We start from the raw sequence: 18,231 nt of genomic DNA, 5'->3' as shown, positions 1-18,231 counted from the left end.
TTTTTCTGCAGTTAGGAATGCCATTTGTTTTACTGTGTCCAATTCCGCACCCAAGAATGTTCTTGTCTGGGATGGTATCAGTCTTGACTTTTTTTAAATTGACTGTGTATCCCAGGGCTTGTAGTAAGCAAATGACTCTTTGTAAATCTGTTGTCAGCTTGCTTTTGTTGTCCGCTTGTAACAGGCAGTCGTCCAGGTATGGATAAAATTGGATTCCCTGTAGCCTGCAATGAGCGATTACTGATGCCAGGCATTTTGTGAATACTCTGGGCGCAGTAGATAAGCCAAAGGGCAATGCTGAGAATTGATAATGCTCTGATCCTGCAAGAAATCTGAGGTATCTTCTGCAATTTGGTCGTATGGGGACGTGCAGGTATGCCTCCTTGAGATCTAGAGTTACCAGCCAACACTCCTTGCCCAGCATGGGAAGAAGTTGCTGTAGGGTCAGCATTTTGAATTTTGGTACAATGATGTATGTGTTTAAGACGGACAGGTCGAGAATAGGTCTCCAACTTTTCTCTTTTCTTGGTACTAGGAAGAGTCTGGAGTAGAGATCCTTTGCCCTGTTGTGTTATTGGTACTCTTTCCACAGCTCTCATCTTTGTTAATTGAGCTATCTGCTTTAGAGCTTCTGTTTTTTGATTTGGAGGTAGGTTTGGCATTCCTCTTTTTACTGGTAAGGTGTGGAAGTGGAACCTGTAGCCTTGGTCTATGGTTTGCAAAATCCACTTGTCATTTGTGATATAGTGCCAATTTTTCGAAAATAAGGCTAACTTTCCGCCTAAAGGTGCTGCTATTTGCTCCCTGGTAGGCGGTGTCAGAGTCAAGTCACTGTGATTGTCCTGTTGCAGTGGCAGTGGTTGTGTCTGTGCCTCTCTGGTTATTGCCTTGCCACTGGCGTCCTCTATAGGCACCTCCTCTGGATTGATTTCTGCCTCTAGAGCGTCTATTCCTGCCTCTTTGAGATTTTGAGGAGTCTGGAAAGGACCAATTTTTGGCAGGCCAGTTCCTGCTAAACCTTGGGGGCTGAACCTGTAAGAAATCCTTAACTGTTTGTACAGATTTTGCCTTCTCTTCCATTTTCTTCATTACTTGCAGGTGTACCAAATAGACTGGCCTTATCCATAGGAGCATCTAACAGCTTTGCTTTAACATGATCCGGCAAAACCTGTTCCTTCAACCATGCATGCCTTCTTATCACTGTGCCAGTCATGGCTGATCTAAATGAAGCCTCCAGTGCATCATAGCCACATTTTAAAAAATGGTTACTAACCTGCTGAATGTTATTCACCATTTCTAAAACATATTTCTTATCTAAGAAGTCATCAGAGGACAGCTTCTTAGTTAACTGATCAAGCATAAACTCTTGGTATTGGATCATGTGAAACTGACAGTTTAAAGCTCTAGCTGAGAGAGTAGCAGAGGTGTAAACTTTTTTCCCCCATCTCTAAGGACCTGGATTCCCTTTCAGAAGGGAGAGGGTTTTTTGCTGAGGTCGAAGCTACTGCCTTAGGCCCCTGGGATATAGTCTCAGGATCTGCAAGTGGGGCCTTGTATAGGTGGTGATGAGTGTCTGGCACCCTGTAAAATCTATCTGGTTTGGCAAGGGCTGGAGGTAAAGTATCAGGAGCAGTGCAAACATCATTAAATGCATCATCCACAACAGGCAGAACTGGAGGTATAGCTAAGGGCCTATGTTGTGGTAAGTGCAGAAAGGTCCTAAGCCTTTTTCTTGAATCTGAGAAATCTTGTCCCTGCCATTGGAATTGTTCTCTCATGGCATGTAAGGTTTCCCCAAAGGAAAATTCCTCTGGTGGAGAGGCAGATGGAATGGATTCTTCAGCATTGGAATCTTCATAAGTAGAAAAAGGAGCCTCTGGCTGATCTGTAATGTCTGAGTCATCCGAAGAATCATCAGAGACACTGGCTCGGGGGGCTCTGCTCTAGGTCTCTTTTCTGGAGGCTGAGAGGCCCTTGTCTGGGTGAGATTGGGATCCCCTAATTAAGGAGATTAAATCCTCTGCCAGAGTAAGCATTTGTGAACTAGAAGTGGGCCTATGTGAGGGGTCTTAACAGGCACTGATTTAACAGTTTTGGCTGCTTTAGCCCTGGCAAAGGCCTTTATAGACATGGCTGCAGGAGGCCTAGCAGCACCACGTGCTGGGGTAGAGACATCCAAAGGGATGGTGTCTGATAATTCACTAGGAACCACAGTAGTAGGCAAAACTTCAGAGGCCGATTCAACTAAGGTAGCAGGAGCCTCAGTAGTAGTCATGGATTCGCTGAAGATTGACCCGTTTTCTCGGTTTCGCCAAAACAGAGACACTTCGCTTGCTAAACCGTGGTTTCGGCGAAACCGGACCGCGAGTGTCAGTCTTTTTCTTTGCGTTTTTAACAATTTGGGTAGTCGGAGGATCCGGCGGTATAATGTACGCAAAATCTGAGCGAAAAACTGTTCAGCAAACTCCGACCGGCCTAAGCGTTGTCGGTTGAAGGAAGCACAGGCTAAACAGGCTGCTACGTGGTCTGGGCCTAAACAAGGTAGGCAGTAAGAGTGGAAATCTTTATGAGGTATTTGTTTCCCACAAGTTAAACAGTTATTTACTTTTTCTGACATCGGCTGAGGCAAGAAAGAGTCCCCAACGGGGTACTTAGCTTTTTAGAAGTCTTCGAAGTAGTATTCGGTAGTAGTAATCTCTGGATCTGACCGACCGGCACTTGCGAACAGCTTCTGCTTCTGGCGCCACGTGGCAAGAAAGACTGGGGAAAATAGCGTCGGCTGATGCCTTTATACCCGAAGACCAGCAGAGATGACGTCGGGTGAAGTGCGACATCAGCGGCCGGACCCAGACTTTGGAATCCGGCCGACCGAAGGGCTGCCTGACGACAGGACAACCCATTTGTTATGACTGCAGATGCATCCTTGAAGGACATCCGACGCCGGACCTAGACTTTGGAATTCGGCTGACCGAGGACCCGCCTGACGGCAGGAGAACCCATCTGTTATGACTGCAGCTGTATGCACGATGAACATCTGCTTGAGCAGTGGATGAGAGAAGAGGGGTGGGTCTGTGTTGTAATGAACTGAAATGGCGGAGGCATGAATTTTGATGGAGGAAAAAGAAAGGCCCTTGTGAAGCATCTCAGTTAAGTATTGAAGAATCAGAGGAAATTGGGTGCTGCTGTGCCCATCCCTTGAGTTTGGTTCCAGGAACAGAATCTTTTCCATTTTTCAGCATAAGATTTTCTAGTACTAGGCCTCCTTGCCTCCAAAATGACATCCAACACCTGTTTACTGAGGGATGGTAACGGTGAGGTCAAGCAATTAGCCAGGCTGCCAGGTGCAGGGTTTGAAGCTGAGGATGCAGAATCTGGCCCTCCTGCTGGGACAGCAGAGTTGTGGTCTAAGGCAGGTGCCAGCAGTGACAATGCACAAGAGGGGGTACCAGTGTTGGCGTGGCCAGTCTGGTGCAATCAGTATCATCCTTGGATTGTCCTGTTTGATCTTTAGTTGTACTTTGGACAGGAGAGACAGGAGAAAAGGCATAAACCGATAAGGACAGGGCATCCACTTTCCAAGCTTGTTTGTGGGGAGTCCTTGTGCAGAATTTGTCCAATTGGTAGTTCTGGGGGAGGCAAACAGGTCTATCAACATGTTGAAAGTCTTTGTTTCCAGTTTCCCCTTGTGTGGGTCCATGAGATTTCTGCTTAGTTTGTCTGCCAGTGTATTTAGCTTTCCTGGCTGGAATTGAGCCTGTAAATGCACATAGGTTCATACTAGGCTATCTGCCCTAGGGCATTTATAAGCCTAGCCAGAGTATGTTTGGCTTTTGCCACCCATTTTAAATGAATTCTGCTATGCCCTTTTTCGAGGTTAGTATACTGTGCCTCTATCTAACAGTGACACAGAAGTGATACCCGGGGTAAACCTATGATCTCCCATCCACTCATCAAGATTCCTCTTGAAGAGAGTCAATGAGGGACTCTGCCTAACCTGGACTGGGATTTTATGGTAGCTCAAGGCTGTGTTCCACAAAGCCATGGCTAGTCTGCAGAGGGGGTATGCATGGGTCCCTCCCATGCTTGTTTATGTACCACATAACAGTGGTGTTGTCAGTCCTTACCATTAATTGTCCTGGAAGAATGTGGTCCTTGAAGGCTGAGCATTCTGTACAGCTAACATTTCTTTCTGACTGATATGCAGGTACATTTGACTTTGGTTCCATTTGCCCTGAATACACTTCCCTGCCAGGTAAGCCCCCCCCCATGCATAATCTGATGAGTCTGTTGTTAGGGTTTGGGCGGCAGGGGGTAGAGTGAATGGTAGTCCCTTGTTTTGGTGGCAGGCCTCTGCCCACCAAAGGAACTTCAACTGTAGGCAAGGTATGATAGGAATCATTGCTTCTAGATCCTGAGAATGTTGACATCATAGGCTTTTTAGATACCATTGTAGTTTCCTCATATGCAGTCTTGCATATGGAATTAGGAGAATGCAGGAGGCCATGAACCCCATGGCTTGCAGGATTTGCCTTGCAAATAGCAGGGTTTTTGTGGCCATTAGTTTGAAGTAAGCTGTCAAACGAATTGGTTTCTCTGGCATGAGGAAAGCCATCTGGGAAGTTGTGTTTAAGCTTGCTCCCAGGAATATAATTTGACAGGGTACAAGATGGGAATTCTTTTTGTTTATGGTGTACCCCAGACAAGTGCTCTTTTGTACAAACACCAGGTCATTCAAAAGTATGCCCTGGCTTTCTGCCTGAATTAGACAATCGTCCAGGTATGGGCATATTTGAATATTTCTTTGCCTGCAAAATGCAATGACTGGAGCTAGGCAGTTTGTGAATACCCTGGACGTAGTAGATAAGTCAAAGGGCAGTGCAGAGAACTGATAGTGCAAATGTAGCCTGCTTTGAAGCATAGGTATCTTCTGCAAGATTCCCTGATTGGGATGTGCAGGTAGGCTTCCTTTAAATCCAGTGTTGCAAACCAGGCATCCTTGCCTAGCATAGGGAGCAACTCGTGAAGAGTTAGCATCTTGAATTTTGGGATCACCAAAAAGGTGTTTAGGATAGAAAGGTCCAGGATAGGACGCCATGAGTTGTCTTTTCTGGGTATCAGGAAAGGTCTTGAGTAGAAACCTTGTCCCTTTTCCTCTTCTGGTACAGTTTACAGTTTGAATAGCCCTTATGTTTAAGAGAGTACTTGCTTTTGAGCCTCTGGCCAACCGTTTCGGGTTGGTAACGTGTGGAAGTGAAGTCTGTATCCTTGCAAAACTATATTTAAAAAACATTTGTCCTGGGTAATTAGTTCCCAGTTTTTTGTCTGCAGAGCAATCTTTCCCCCTAAAGGAGCAGTCAGTTGAGAAGGGCTTGGAAGTTTTAAAGTTAAGTCATTGAGACACTTTACCATAGGGAGGAGTCTTACTACTCCCTGATTTGGAAGTAGGAGCCCCCCACTGCTTAGTCCTGTGCGTACCTTGGGACTGAAGCCTGGGTGATCTACTGGTTCTGGGTTTGGACTGAGAAGGCCTGGAAGAGGCAGGAAAGGACCAATTCTTAGAGGGCCAATGCCTACTAAATCTCATCTTGGAGGCTGTACCTGTAGGAAATCTTTAACAGTTTGTGTAGATTTAGCTTTTCCTCCATCTTTTTCAGTACTACTTCTGCTTTGGTGTCAAACAGGCGGTCCTGATTTAAGGGAGCATCCAGCAATTTAGCTTTAACATGATCTGGCAAAAATTGCTCCTTAAGCCAAGCATGCCTTCTAAGTACAGACCCAGTGACAGCAGCCCTGCAAGATGCCTCTAGTGAATCAAAACCACATTGCAAAGTATGTTTTCCAACTTGCTCAGCAGAATGCATTAAATCCTGTAAATCCTTATTTTCAACACAGTCAGGAATCAACATCATTTCTGTTTAAGCAATCCAAAAATATGCTGCTGATACTTTAACATATGAAACTGGCAGTTTAAGGCCCTAATGGCCAAGGATGCATAAGTGTATACCTTCTTACCCATCTATCCAGCGCCCCTGGAATCTCTATCAGAAGGGGTAGGATTTTTGGTAGAAGTAGCCTTAATGCCCTTGGGTCCCTGTGAAATGGTCTCAGGATCCGCAGTAGAATTTTTAAAAAGGAACTTGTGCGAATCAGAAACCCTATAATATCTCAGGTTTTCTGGGAGTAGGAGGTAAAGAATCAGGGCAAGCTAGATTCTGAAGATCATCAACAATGTCCAGTACAGGGGGGATAGCTAAAGGCCTGTGTTGTGGCAGGAGTAAGAAATCCCTAAGCCTCTTTTTAGAATCAGAGTAATCCTGGCTTTCCCAGCGGAAATGCTCCTTAAGAGTATGCAAAGTTTCACCAAAAGAGAAATCCTCTTGGGGGGGGGGGGGGGGCAGAGGGAATAGAGTCCTGTGCATCAGAATCCTCATAGGTAGATAAGGGTAAATCCTAGTCAGAGGAAACAGAAATTTCAGAATCCTGATCAGGACGTATCATAGGCAAATTCAGTCCTAGGTCTCTTAGAGGGGGAAGGTTGGCTTCCCCTGATTAAAGTAATAAGGTCTTCAGCCATTCTTATCATTTGTTTTTTAGGCATAGAGGCCTGACCATGCGGTCTGGGCATCGTTCTTTTAGGCATGGTTCCAGTTTTAGGCCTTGAAGAAGAAGGCATTGGTTTAATATGCAAGTCAGTAGGCCTGAATACACCCTCAGAAGCCGGTGCCTGCACAGTGGCTCTGGACCCATCCAAGGTAGAGACATCTGCAGGTTTCACAGTTGAAGCATCTCGCAGCATACCGGACTCCGAATAGGTCTCAGTAGAGGCCTGAGAATCTGAACAAATGGGTATCAGGGGCTGCAAAAGCACCTCACTGAGTACTGGCGAACTGGCGACTAGCTTAGGAGAAGCGTTGGCAGGTTTAGACCTAGGCGGCCTGTCTCTGTCTTTATCTTTGCGGAATGTCTGTAGTCGGATTGCTTACCGAAGACATATCTGAATAATTGAACAGAGTACCAAAATATTTAGAAGCGTAACTATACAGCTTGCTGTTTAAATAAGGCACAAAACCGACAGCGAGGTAAGTCGTGGTCAGGGCCTAGGCAAGGAATGCAGTACAAATTAAAATCTTTAGGAGGTATTTGCTTTCCACAAGAAAAACAATTACTGACTTTTACTAACATCGGTTTAGAGCAAGAAAAAGTTTCCCCAACGGGTACTTAGCTTTAGTTGAAGTCTTCGGTTTTGAAACTCAAACAAAAATTTCAGGAGTCGGGCGACCGGCACTTGCGAACTGCTTCTGCTTCAGGCACCGCACGGCAAGAAAGACTGATGTAATGGCGTTGGCTGCATGCTTTATACCCCTGACTACCTGACTTCACAGAAGATGAGACAGCAACCAATGCAGGACCCAAGACTTTGATAATCAGGCCGACTGAGGGCTACTGCAAGCAGATCACCCAAATCTGATGACTGCAACAGTGAAACATGAAGAACATCCTACCAGTCACCTGAAAGCACAATGAAATGCCCAATGTCAGACAGAGTGAGACAGTGAGTGAGGGGGGGGGGGGTTGAGTGAGTGACACTTTAATACCCACGATTCTAGCTACAGTGCTTTTACTTTATTAGCAGACTTTCACTTCCAAGTTCAAAATGCAAATACTGCAGTTCTGAACCCCGGTGAACTCTTACTGCAGAACTCTATCAACACTAGCCCCCAGTCAAAGAACAAGCAGGTGCTGTTGATTACACTGACACACCTCTCTGGTTTCTTCAGTACTTGGACCATATAATGAGAACCTTGGTTGTACAGCACACAGTCTACATCATGAAGCATGAATTCAGCAACTAATTTCAGTTCTGAAGCCTTTGCTGCAACTACCCGTTGACAGCCCTGGATCAAATCTGTGACTAAAACACGGACTGCACAAGACATACTACTCTGCAAAACAAATGATTAATGAAACATCTACTACATCTATGCTGGCTCCATGATTCTAGGAGATAAAGGTCTAATTCTGACCAAACTGAACTAATCACCTAGGCACTGGAAGATGTTCATGGGGCGTGCAGGTGTAATTGATTGGCACTATTAGCAGAAATCCCTAATGGATGCCTGAATGACTGCTCATCCCAGACTCTTTTGCGAAATGAAGGGCAAGCTGGTGGCTTGAAGGCAACAGAGAAACAAAGATAAAGAAAAAAAATTGCCAAGTTTACAGTCAATATTCACATGCAATATTCAATGATCTTCAGTATATTCTACATAAAAAAAATACTTTGAGCAATTTGCTTTACCCTCATTGAAATGAGCTCAGTAAATTTACCTGAGAAATTCATGAATTCCTTGTTCACTAAAAGATCCTTTCAAAAGAGCAAATTTCATTTTACGTGAATTTACGGCTGCCATAGCAGGGTAACCAAAGCCTCCAATCCCAAACGACATTTCAAGATCACTCTGTGCTCCAGCTTCTGCCCATAACCACCTTCAAATGTCATAAAAAAAAATACATCAGATGCAATACTGTTCACAAACTCTGAAGCTATGCAGCAAAAGCAACCATTATACAGTTGAAACTTTGAAGCTATGCAGCAAAAACAAGCATTGTACAGTTAACAGACAAGTGCTTCTCTTTTTCTATATGGACTACTTCGAGAACAAGTACAACACATGGCTAATTAGAGGGTTAGTATCACTACATGTACAATGCATCAAAAACAGATTGCTAACAATTTCAAATAAGACAAATGTTCCCAATGCTGTACTTTTAAGTATTACAGTTCGTGCATTTATTCAACTTAATCCTCAGTCACATCAATACTGATGAGATGATTAAATTTAAAGAGTAGACTTTCGACTAGATAACTGCTGTAGTAGCCTAGGCTATATGGGGCATATCCTGTTAAGGATCAGACGTCCAGAAAGCTTTCAAAGCTTCAGGGCACCTTCCACACACAAACAAGACCTTTAGAGTTTGACAGAGAATTGGTACAAAACAAACGTACACTACAGTTGTCTCTACTTTCCATAAATGCAGATGTTAGAGTGTCTTCAGTGTTGTAGTAATAACAAAGGACTTCCTTGCTGTGGAAGCCCTTGGCTGGCTCGAACACCACAGACTTTTCTACCCTCCTACAAGCACAGCAGACGCTCTCTCCCCGATATCAGGACACCTAGGTATAGGTGTGGTCAGGCAGAAGCATATTTTCAGGTCATTACAGCAGTGAAACACAAACATCCTCAGATCTTTTTTGCCCTAGAAACGAGGGGGGGTGTGGTGGGGGATCCCTAACAAAAGTATGCTAGGAGGAGGAGAGAGAAAAAAGGTCCGTCCAGCCTGGAAAAATTCATAAAGGTGAAGAAGGAGAGTGTCTAGTCCAACGGGGATCTATTTAAACGTCTACCGTTATGGCAAGTTTGCTAACAGAACTGCACATCATTAGATCACTGCTGCATTAACCTAAGCTATATGTGACGTACACCAAAGCTTAGAAAGAAAAGGAGAATGAAGAAGGGACAGCATCACAGAGTCCCTGGAGAATAATCCTAGCAAAGTTTGCTGTGGATCTAAAGAAATTAATTTTCTAACGTTTGCTAATGTGAGATGACCATCTTGCCACATTTACAATACTTCGTGTCCATCCCATTCCAAAAAGCCATAGAAGTAGCTATAGCCCTCTTAACCCTGGTAGAATGATCTCTAACTTTGCCTGGAATTGCCCTGTTACAATGAGAACAGAAATGAATTGCAGGAGACACACATTTGGAAATGGTCTGTTTTGACACTGGTTATCTGGTGTTCTTGCCTTCAAAAGAGATTTGAATTCCTGAGGATTTTCTATCAGTTTCTTGCCGCGTGGTGCCTGAAGCAGAAGCAGTTCGCAAGTGCTGGTCGGGCCAGCTCCTGAAATTTTCGAATAGAGTTTCAGCCGAAGTCTTCTCTAAAGCTAAGTACCCCGTTGGGGAAACTTTTCTTGCCTCAGACTGACGTCAGACAAAGTTAATAATTGTATTTCTTGTGGGAAAACAACCTCATAAGGATTTTCATTCTTATTGTATTCCTTGCCTAGGCCCAGACCACGACGTCTCTGGTTGTTGGTTCTGTGCTAGGTTCAACAAAAGTACAATTAAGCGTCGGGCAGAATTCGCCCAGCATTATTTTGGCAGAAAATTTGACTATAGCATGCCGTCGGAGCAACCGACATCAGCAATGATTAAAAAACACAAAGATAAGGACTGGCAGCCAAGGCCAAGACCAGATACCGAAGCCTCAGCAAGGCCTGATGCCGGTTTTCAGCGAGGCGCCTTCGCAGCCCCTGACTAAAGCAACTTCAGAAATTCTGACGGCCTCCCAAACCGAAGCAGTTGGGCCTCAGGAACCGGTTCCACCTCACTCCTCGGACGCCAGCCCCGATGGGGATCCAGAATTTTTGGATCGGTCTTCGGTCTCTGAAGGTGTTTTCATACCGACAACTATCTCTGCCAAGCCTTACGCTAAACTCAAAGCCCCCTTGAAAGTTAGAAAACCGGGGCCGCACACTCCTCCACAGGCCCCTATGCCTAAAAAACAGATGCTTAAGATCGCTGAGGATTTAATTACCCTTTATCATGGGATCCCAACCCCCGCCTGACAAAAGGCCTAGACTGGAGGAAGATTATCCTTCCTCTGACCAAGCATACATTTCCTCAGGCAACTCTTGACTACCAGGATTACTCCTTCCCTCCTTATGAAGACTCAGATGCTGAAGAGTCCATTCCCTCTATCTCCCCCCTGAAGATCACTCTTTTGGGGAAACTTTACACACCATGAGGGAACACTTTCACTGGGAAGGCCAAGATTACTCTGACTCCAAGAAAAGACTCCGTGAGTTGTTTCTTCTTCCACAGCATAGACCCCTGGCAATTCCTCCAGTTTTAGACATTTTGGATGATGTTTTCTCTGAATCCAGTTTAAACCTAGATTCCTTACCTCCAGCACCAGCTAAACCAGACAGATACTACTGAGTTCCTGATACTCATAAGATTCTATTCAAAAGCCCTACTGCAGACCCAGAGACCATTTCCCAGGGTCCCAAAGGGTTTAAGGCCTCTACTGCTTAGAATCCACTTCCTTCTGAAAGAGATTCCACAGCATTAGAAAGATGGGGAAAGAAAGTGTATACGTCTGCCACTTTGGCCACGAGGGCATTAAACTGCCAATTCCACATGCTAAAATACCAACAGTATTTGATTACACAGTTAAAGCAGAAACTGATCCCTCAGACAGATCAACTTGATTTTAAAGAGATGCAGGATTTGCTGCATGCAGCAGAACAGGTGGGAAAGCATACCTTACAGTGTGGTTTTGATTCATTGGAAGCCTCATGTAGAGCACAGGGTCTGTAATACGTAGGCATGCTTGGCTTAAAGAACAAGCCTTACCAGAACATGTCAAAGCAAAGTTATTGGATGCTCCATTGCAGAAAGATGTGTTATTTGGTGTCAAAGCAGAGGAAGTTTTAAAGAAAATGGAAGAAAAGGCAAAATCTATGCAAACAGTTAAAGATTTTTTACAGGTACAACCTCGTTTCAGCAGAAACTGGCCATCAAAAAACTGGTCCTTTCCTGCATCAGACAGACCCCAAAGAGGTAGGTACAGGCACCCAAGGGGCAGAAGTCAGCCACAAGGTTCTTTCAGGCCTAGACAATGGCATACAACAACTCAAAGAGGTGGAGAAGAAAGATCTCAACCCTTCAGGAAACAAACACAATGACTTCCCTCTTCGTCTGCCAAGCAAAATTGCCCTGGCAGCACCTTTGGGAGGAAAACTGGCTCTATTTCCACAAAATTGGCAAATCATAACAAAGGACAAATGGATTCTGGACATTATTAACCGAGGCTACAGATTTCATTTCCACACTTTACCACGGATGAGAGGCATGCCAAATCTGCCTCCAAACCAATGGGCAGAGGCTCAAATGCAAATTTCAGCTCTAATGGATATGAAAGCAATTCTAAAGGTACCTACAAAGGAGCAAGGTCAAGGTTTTTACTCAAGACTGTTTCTAGTCCCAAGAAAGGACAAAGCCTGGAGGCCCATCTTAGACCTCTCAACTCTGAACACATACCTGGAGGTACCCAAATTCAAAACGCTCACACTACAGCAGCTCCTTCCCATGCTGGGCAAGGAGTCGTGGCTGGTAACGTTAGACCTCAAAGAGGCATACCTGCATGTCCCTACCAGACAAGATTGCAGAAGATACCTCAGATTTTTGGCAGGTACAACGCATTATCAATTCTCTGCACTACCCTTTGGCTTATCTACTGTGCCCAGAGTATTTACGAAATGCCTGGCATCATTAATTGCATATTGCAAACAACGAGGAATACAAATTTATCCATATCTGGACGACTGCCTGATCCAAGCGGACAGCAAGGACATTCTATTACAGCATCTGGCTTTTGTAACACAGCTGCTCAGTTGCCTAGGGTACACAGTAAACAAAAAGAAGTCAAAACTAATTCCCTCGCAACAGATAATATTCCTGGGTGCCAGCTTAAATACAACGGCCCAGATGGCTTACCTCACGCCAGACAAACAAAAACAATTGACTCAATACTTCAAAAGGATAGCAACTTTTACCCAGCTCACTGCAAGTAAAATCCTGCAGGCATTGGGGTTCATGGCATCATGCATTCAACTAATCCCATATGCAAAGCTACATATGAGAAAATTACAATGGTACCTGAAAAGTGTATGGTCTCAACACAGACACAGCCTCGAAACAAGTATACCTATCATTCCCTGCCTTCAAAAAGAGTTCCTATGGTGGGCTCAAGCATGTCAAATAAACAAGGGTCTTCCTTTCGTCTTACCTCCAGCAAACCAAACCATGACAAGAGATTCTTCAGACTATGCCTGGGGAGCACACATGGCAGGACAGTGCATACAGGGCAAATGGTCTGCAAAACAAATGCATCTTCACATCAACCCAAAGGAGATGCTAGCTGTGTAAAATGCACAGACAGCCTTCAAGGACCTCTTACATCCAAGACAACTTCTAATAAGGACAGACAACACCACAGTTCTGTGGTACATAAACAGGGAGGTACACACTCCTACCCTTTATGTAGACAGGCTATGACCTTATGGAACACAGCATTGACCTACCAAGTACAACTACAAGCACAATTCCTGCCAGGAAAGGAAAGCATATTGGCAGACGAATTAAGCAGAAATATGGCAGACCCTCATGAGTGGAGACTACACCCACAAGTATTTTCAATGATAACTCAAAGATGGGGATGTCCAGACATAGATCTATTTGCCTCCCCCAACAATTGCCAATTACAAAAATTCTGCACAAGGAATTAACACTCCCTAGCCTGGAAAGTGGATGCTCTATCATTCAGTTGGACAACACTGACAGTCTATGCCTTCCCTCCACTACCTCTACTGACCAAGGTATTATTGAAGGTCAGATTAGAGAGACCACAAATGATCCTCATTACTTCGGACTGGCCACACCAGCACTGGTACCCATTACTAAGGAACTTGACTAACAGCCCTCCATGGATCTAGCCTCAATTCCCACTACTGTTGACTCAGAAAAACTCTCAAACCCGTCACAGCCAGCTCAGAACTTTAAATTTAGCTGCATGGAGAATTCCTTAAATTATCAATCAACACTTCTCTCAAAGGACGTCCTGAATGTCATTTTGGAGGCCAGGAGGCCCAGCACCAGGAAGACTTACTCAGACAAATGGAAAAGATTTTGTGCATGGCACCAGGCTAAAGGTCAAAATCCCTGGATACCAAACATTCCTCACATACTGCAATACCTAACTGAGATGCTACACAAAGGCCTTTCCTTCTCCTCCATTAAGATCCATGCTTCAGCCATTTCAGCTCAATATAATACAGATCCTCCAATTTTCTCACACCCTTTACTTAGGCAGTTTCTCAGAGGGGCTAAGAATATAAGATCCCCCAGAAAACCACGAACACCAACTTGGGACCTGAACTTCGTTTTAGAAAATTTAACACTGCCTCCTTTCGAACCAGCCTTCCCAGCAGAACTACAATACTTGTCTTGGAAAACAGCCTTGTTACTGGCTATTACCTCAGCACACAGGGTCTCAGAACTACAGGCACTTATGGCAGTGGAACCTTTCATCATTTTCCATCAGGACAGTCTCTTTACGAACCCTTCCTTCATGCCCAAGGTAGTATCCAGTGTGGCTTTGAATCAGACCATTCATTTACCCACCTTTTATCCTAACCCACAGAATAAAGGAGAAAGGCTCCTTCACTCTTTGGACATTCACAGACAGCTACGTTACTATTTAGATAAGACAAAGATCTTCAGAAAAACTGATTAACTCTTTGTATCATATACTGCAGGTTCACAAGGAAAGGCTATTTCAAAACAGACCATCTCCAAATGGATAGCACATTGCATCCGCTTTTGCTACTCGCACCATGGGAAGGCAGTGTCTGTCAATATTAGATCCCATTCTACCAGGGCTACTGCAACCTCAGCAGCCTTTCTCAGAGGGGTTACAACCAAAGACATTCTGGAGGCAGTTACTTGGAGTTCAGTGCACACCGTTACAAAGCACTACCACCTTCCATTATACTCAAAAACCAGAGCTGGCTTTGCCACTGCAGTTCTGCAGGGCATCCTAGCATCACCTAACCCAGTTTAGTACCAGCCACCCTAACATAGCTTTGGCATTCTACCCAAGTGTGATGACTGCAGCAGTATAGCACGATGAACATAGTACAGTTTTGTACCTACCATAAATGTAGATGTTCGAGTGGTTATACTGCTGCAGTCCAGGTTACCCTCCCCTCCATCCCCTCTACATACCAGGGTGTTAGTTACAACTCCCATGTACATCAATCAATTGGAAGCATGTCTATATGGTGTATTTGCCAACAGCTAGTACTATTGTTTATCTACTAAGATATTGTTGCATAGCTATTGTATTGCCTTCCTATTTGGGGGCACCTGACATCTGGGGCAAGAAAAACTGAAGAAAATGGCGTTGGCGGTCTTTTATACCCCTGTCGCACTGACGTCAGGGAAGAGGCGACGACAACCGATGGCCGGACCAGGACTTTGGGATTCGGCCGACTGCGGGACCACCTGACGACAGGATAACCTGGAGGCCAGGAGGCCCAGCACCAGGAAGACCTACTCAGACAAATGGAAAAGATTTTGTGCATGGCACCAGGCTAAAGGTCAAAATCCCTGGATACCAAACATTCCTCACATACTGCAATACCTAACTGAGATGCTACACAAAAGGCCTTTCCTTCTCCTCCATTAAGATCCATCCTTCAGCCATTTCAGCTCAATATAATACGGATCCTCCAATTTTCTCACACCCTTTACTTAGGCAGTTTTCTCAGAGAGGCTAAGAATATAAGACCCCCCAGAAAACCACCAACACCAACTTGGGACCTTCAGAGTATGTAGAATTCTCCCTCCCAAATATGTTTGTTTTGGAAAGAAAACTGAAATTAATGGACTGGCTCAGTGTTAACTCTGACACTACTTTACCCATGAAGGAAGGATTGGTTCTCAGTCAGACCATCCTTGTGAAAGGTGAGGTATGCAGAGTTAGCACAACAGCTTATAACTAGATACTATTTTAGCCAAAGTCAGGGTAAAAAGCAACAATGTTTTCCATGTTAAGCGCATTAAATCAGTCTTGTGAGCTGGTTCAAAAGGAAAAAGTGTAAGTTTATCTAAAACAAAATTAAGATCCCCTTTCAAAAAAAGTGTTTCACCTCTGAAAAGAGGCGAAAGGAGGAATCCATGGACAGACAGATGGAAGAATGAAAAAGGCCATAGGATAACACACAAATAATGACGAACCAAAGGAATCTCAGCCTTTACAAGATTCTTGGTTCTTGCTCTGACACAAATGGGAAACTTGCTTCATTTTAGCCACATATGATTTTCTAATATGTTTCCTAGCTTCCTTTAATACCTGCTGCACATCCTCAGAAAAAAAAAATATGATGCCTAAAAGGCATTAAAATTCCATCATTTAGGCAGTTAGTAGATTTTGAAAGTTGGGGAGAATCAAAGACTCCAGTCTAGGCCGAGCCTTCTTTCTTTGAGGAAGCATAATTGTTCTTGGCCATTTTCAAAAGATGGGACTGACTTTTGCTTGGGTCAAAATGGGGTTGCCAGAATTACATTTGTAGAGTTTCTCTGAATCTTTAAAAGAATCCTGTTTATTAAAGATAAAGGTGGAAAGACATGCAGGAACATTCTTGTACATGGGAATGAATAGGCACCTTGTTTTCAAAGCCCTTCTTTAGAGAGTTCTGGAGCACAAATTCTTTAGCTGTCTGTTGTAAATGAAGGCAAACATCTATTTGAGGAGTTCCCCAGAGATGGATCAACTCATTAAAGACCATGGTATGCAACTTCCATTCATGGGGTCAGTCCTAGCCCTGCTCAGCCTGACCACCACTACATTCTGCTCCAATGGTACATAAGTTGCCTGAAGGGAATTATATATCTAACTAGTTAACATGCCATCACTGCTAGTCTGCAATATCTGGTCCCCCCTTGTTTATGTACCACAAGACTGTAGTGTTGTCTGATTACTAGAAAAGGACCTGGAATCCAGAGGTGATTTAAAGATTCGAGTGGACTGATCAGTGCCATCATTTCCTTGAGATTTACACATTTCAGCTGGTCTTGTTGGTTCAAGAGACCCTGGACTTTCATCCCTTTGGATACTGAACTAATCTGATGCATCTATGACCAGAAAATGAGAAGGTGTTGGGGGGAATCAGAGAAAGACCTGGATTTAGGGAAGACTGGTCCAGCCATCAGAGGATCTCTCTCCACAAACCGTAGATTTGGAATCTGAAATGAAAGCAGATGCTGGTGTTGCATCCAAAAGGATAGGAGATCCCACTGAATTTTTCCTCATGTGGAGTATGCCTGGAGGACTCATGAAAGTAGCAGAAGCCATAAAATCTAGACTTCTGTGAAATCTTCTGGCTGTTGATAGCGTCTAATTGGAAAATACTGGAAAAAAGTACATCTTACCATAACGTTCCATCTGTGTTGTTGATCTTCTTCCATTCATCACTGATGGGTTCGGCTTGTAACCGAGCCGGCCTAATACCAAGCTTGCATGCACCAAAAATTCTTGAGCTAAGCTGCTACCCAAAATGCCCTTCTCCCAGTTACATCAGATAGAGTTTGCATGAAACATATAGAAGTAAAAGCAGAGGCCATTCCTGCGCAAAAACCCTGAAAACACAAGGACCCATAAGATCCACCAGGAGCCTTTGGTGGGGGACGGAGGGTGGGATGTGATGAATGGAAGATCAACAACACAGATGAAACATTATGGTAAGACATAACTTCTTTATCTGATGTTAATCTTCTTCCCATTCATCACTGATGGGACAGAATCCCAAGCTACTTGAAAACCTGGACGGCCCTTATGGAAGAACATTCCTGAGTATCACTGAGCCAAAGGCCGCTCTTCCCCTGGAGACCATGTCCAATTTGTAATGTTTGATGAAAGTAAGGGGTTTAGCCCAAATGGCTGCTTGCAAATGTCGTCCATAGAAGCCCTGGAGTGAAAAGCAAAAGAAGTTCCTATGGCTCTCATTGAATGTGCTTTGATATTGACAGGTTTGGGTTCATTCGCTTGTGAGTATGAAGAAAGTACAGTTTTGTACCTACCATAAATGTAGATGTTCGAGTGTAAACACTGCTGCAGTCATTACACTTGGGGCAGTCAGGCGGTCCCGCAGTCGGAGAGAGTTCCAAAGTCTTGGTCCGGTGTCGGTTGCTGTCGCCTCCTCCCTGACGTCAGTGCGACAGGGGTATATAAGATGCAGCCGATGCCATTTTCTTCAGTTTTTCTTGCCCCAGATGTCAGGTGCCCCCAAATAGATAGCCAATTCAAATTGCTAGTAAAATATACAAAAGAAAAGCAAACAACCATTTTTAGTTACCAGCAAATACTCCCCATAGGTAATAAAGGGTAGATGACCTAGGTATGTCCCAGAAAGTAAGAGGGAAAGGAGGGAGGGTAACCTGGACTGCAGCAGTGTTTACACTCGAACATCTACATTTATGGTAGGTACAAAACTGTACTATGTTCATCGTGTTACACTGCTGCAGTCATTACACTTGGGTGGAGTGCCAAAGCTGAGGTAGGGGGCTGGATCTATAAGGCATTAGGGGGTGGCGGCCCCAG

At 44.3% G+C, this 18,231-nt stretch overlaps 1 protein-coding gene across 1 annotated transcript in view; it reads right to left on the bottom strand.

Moving 5' to 3' along the window:
- The window catches only part of PDIA6 (protein disulfide isomerase family A member 6), a 512,967-nt gene that overhangs the window by 199,068 nt on the left and 295,668 nt on the right, over positions 1 to 18,231 (bottom strand). The window contains exon 11 of the mRNA XM_044080139.1: positions 8,329 to 8,487. Coding sequence (XP_043936074.1) covers positions 8,329 to 8,487 — 159 coding nt within the window. The remainder of the gene's footprint in view (positions 1 to 8,328; positions 8,488 to 18,231) is intronic.

Source organism: Protopterus annectens, chromosome 1.part1, assembly GCF_019279795.1.
Source record: "Protopterus annectens isolate FY-2018-M chromosome 1.part1, PAN1.0, whole genome shotgun sequence".
In the NCBI taxonomy this organism is placed as follows: domain Eukaryota; kingdom Metazoa; phylum Chordata; order Ceratodontiformes; family Protopteridae; genus Protopterus; species Protopterus annectens.
The sequence above is the reverse complement of the archived record's forward strand: the minus strand, read 5'-3'. Positions and strand labels throughout refer to the sequence as shown.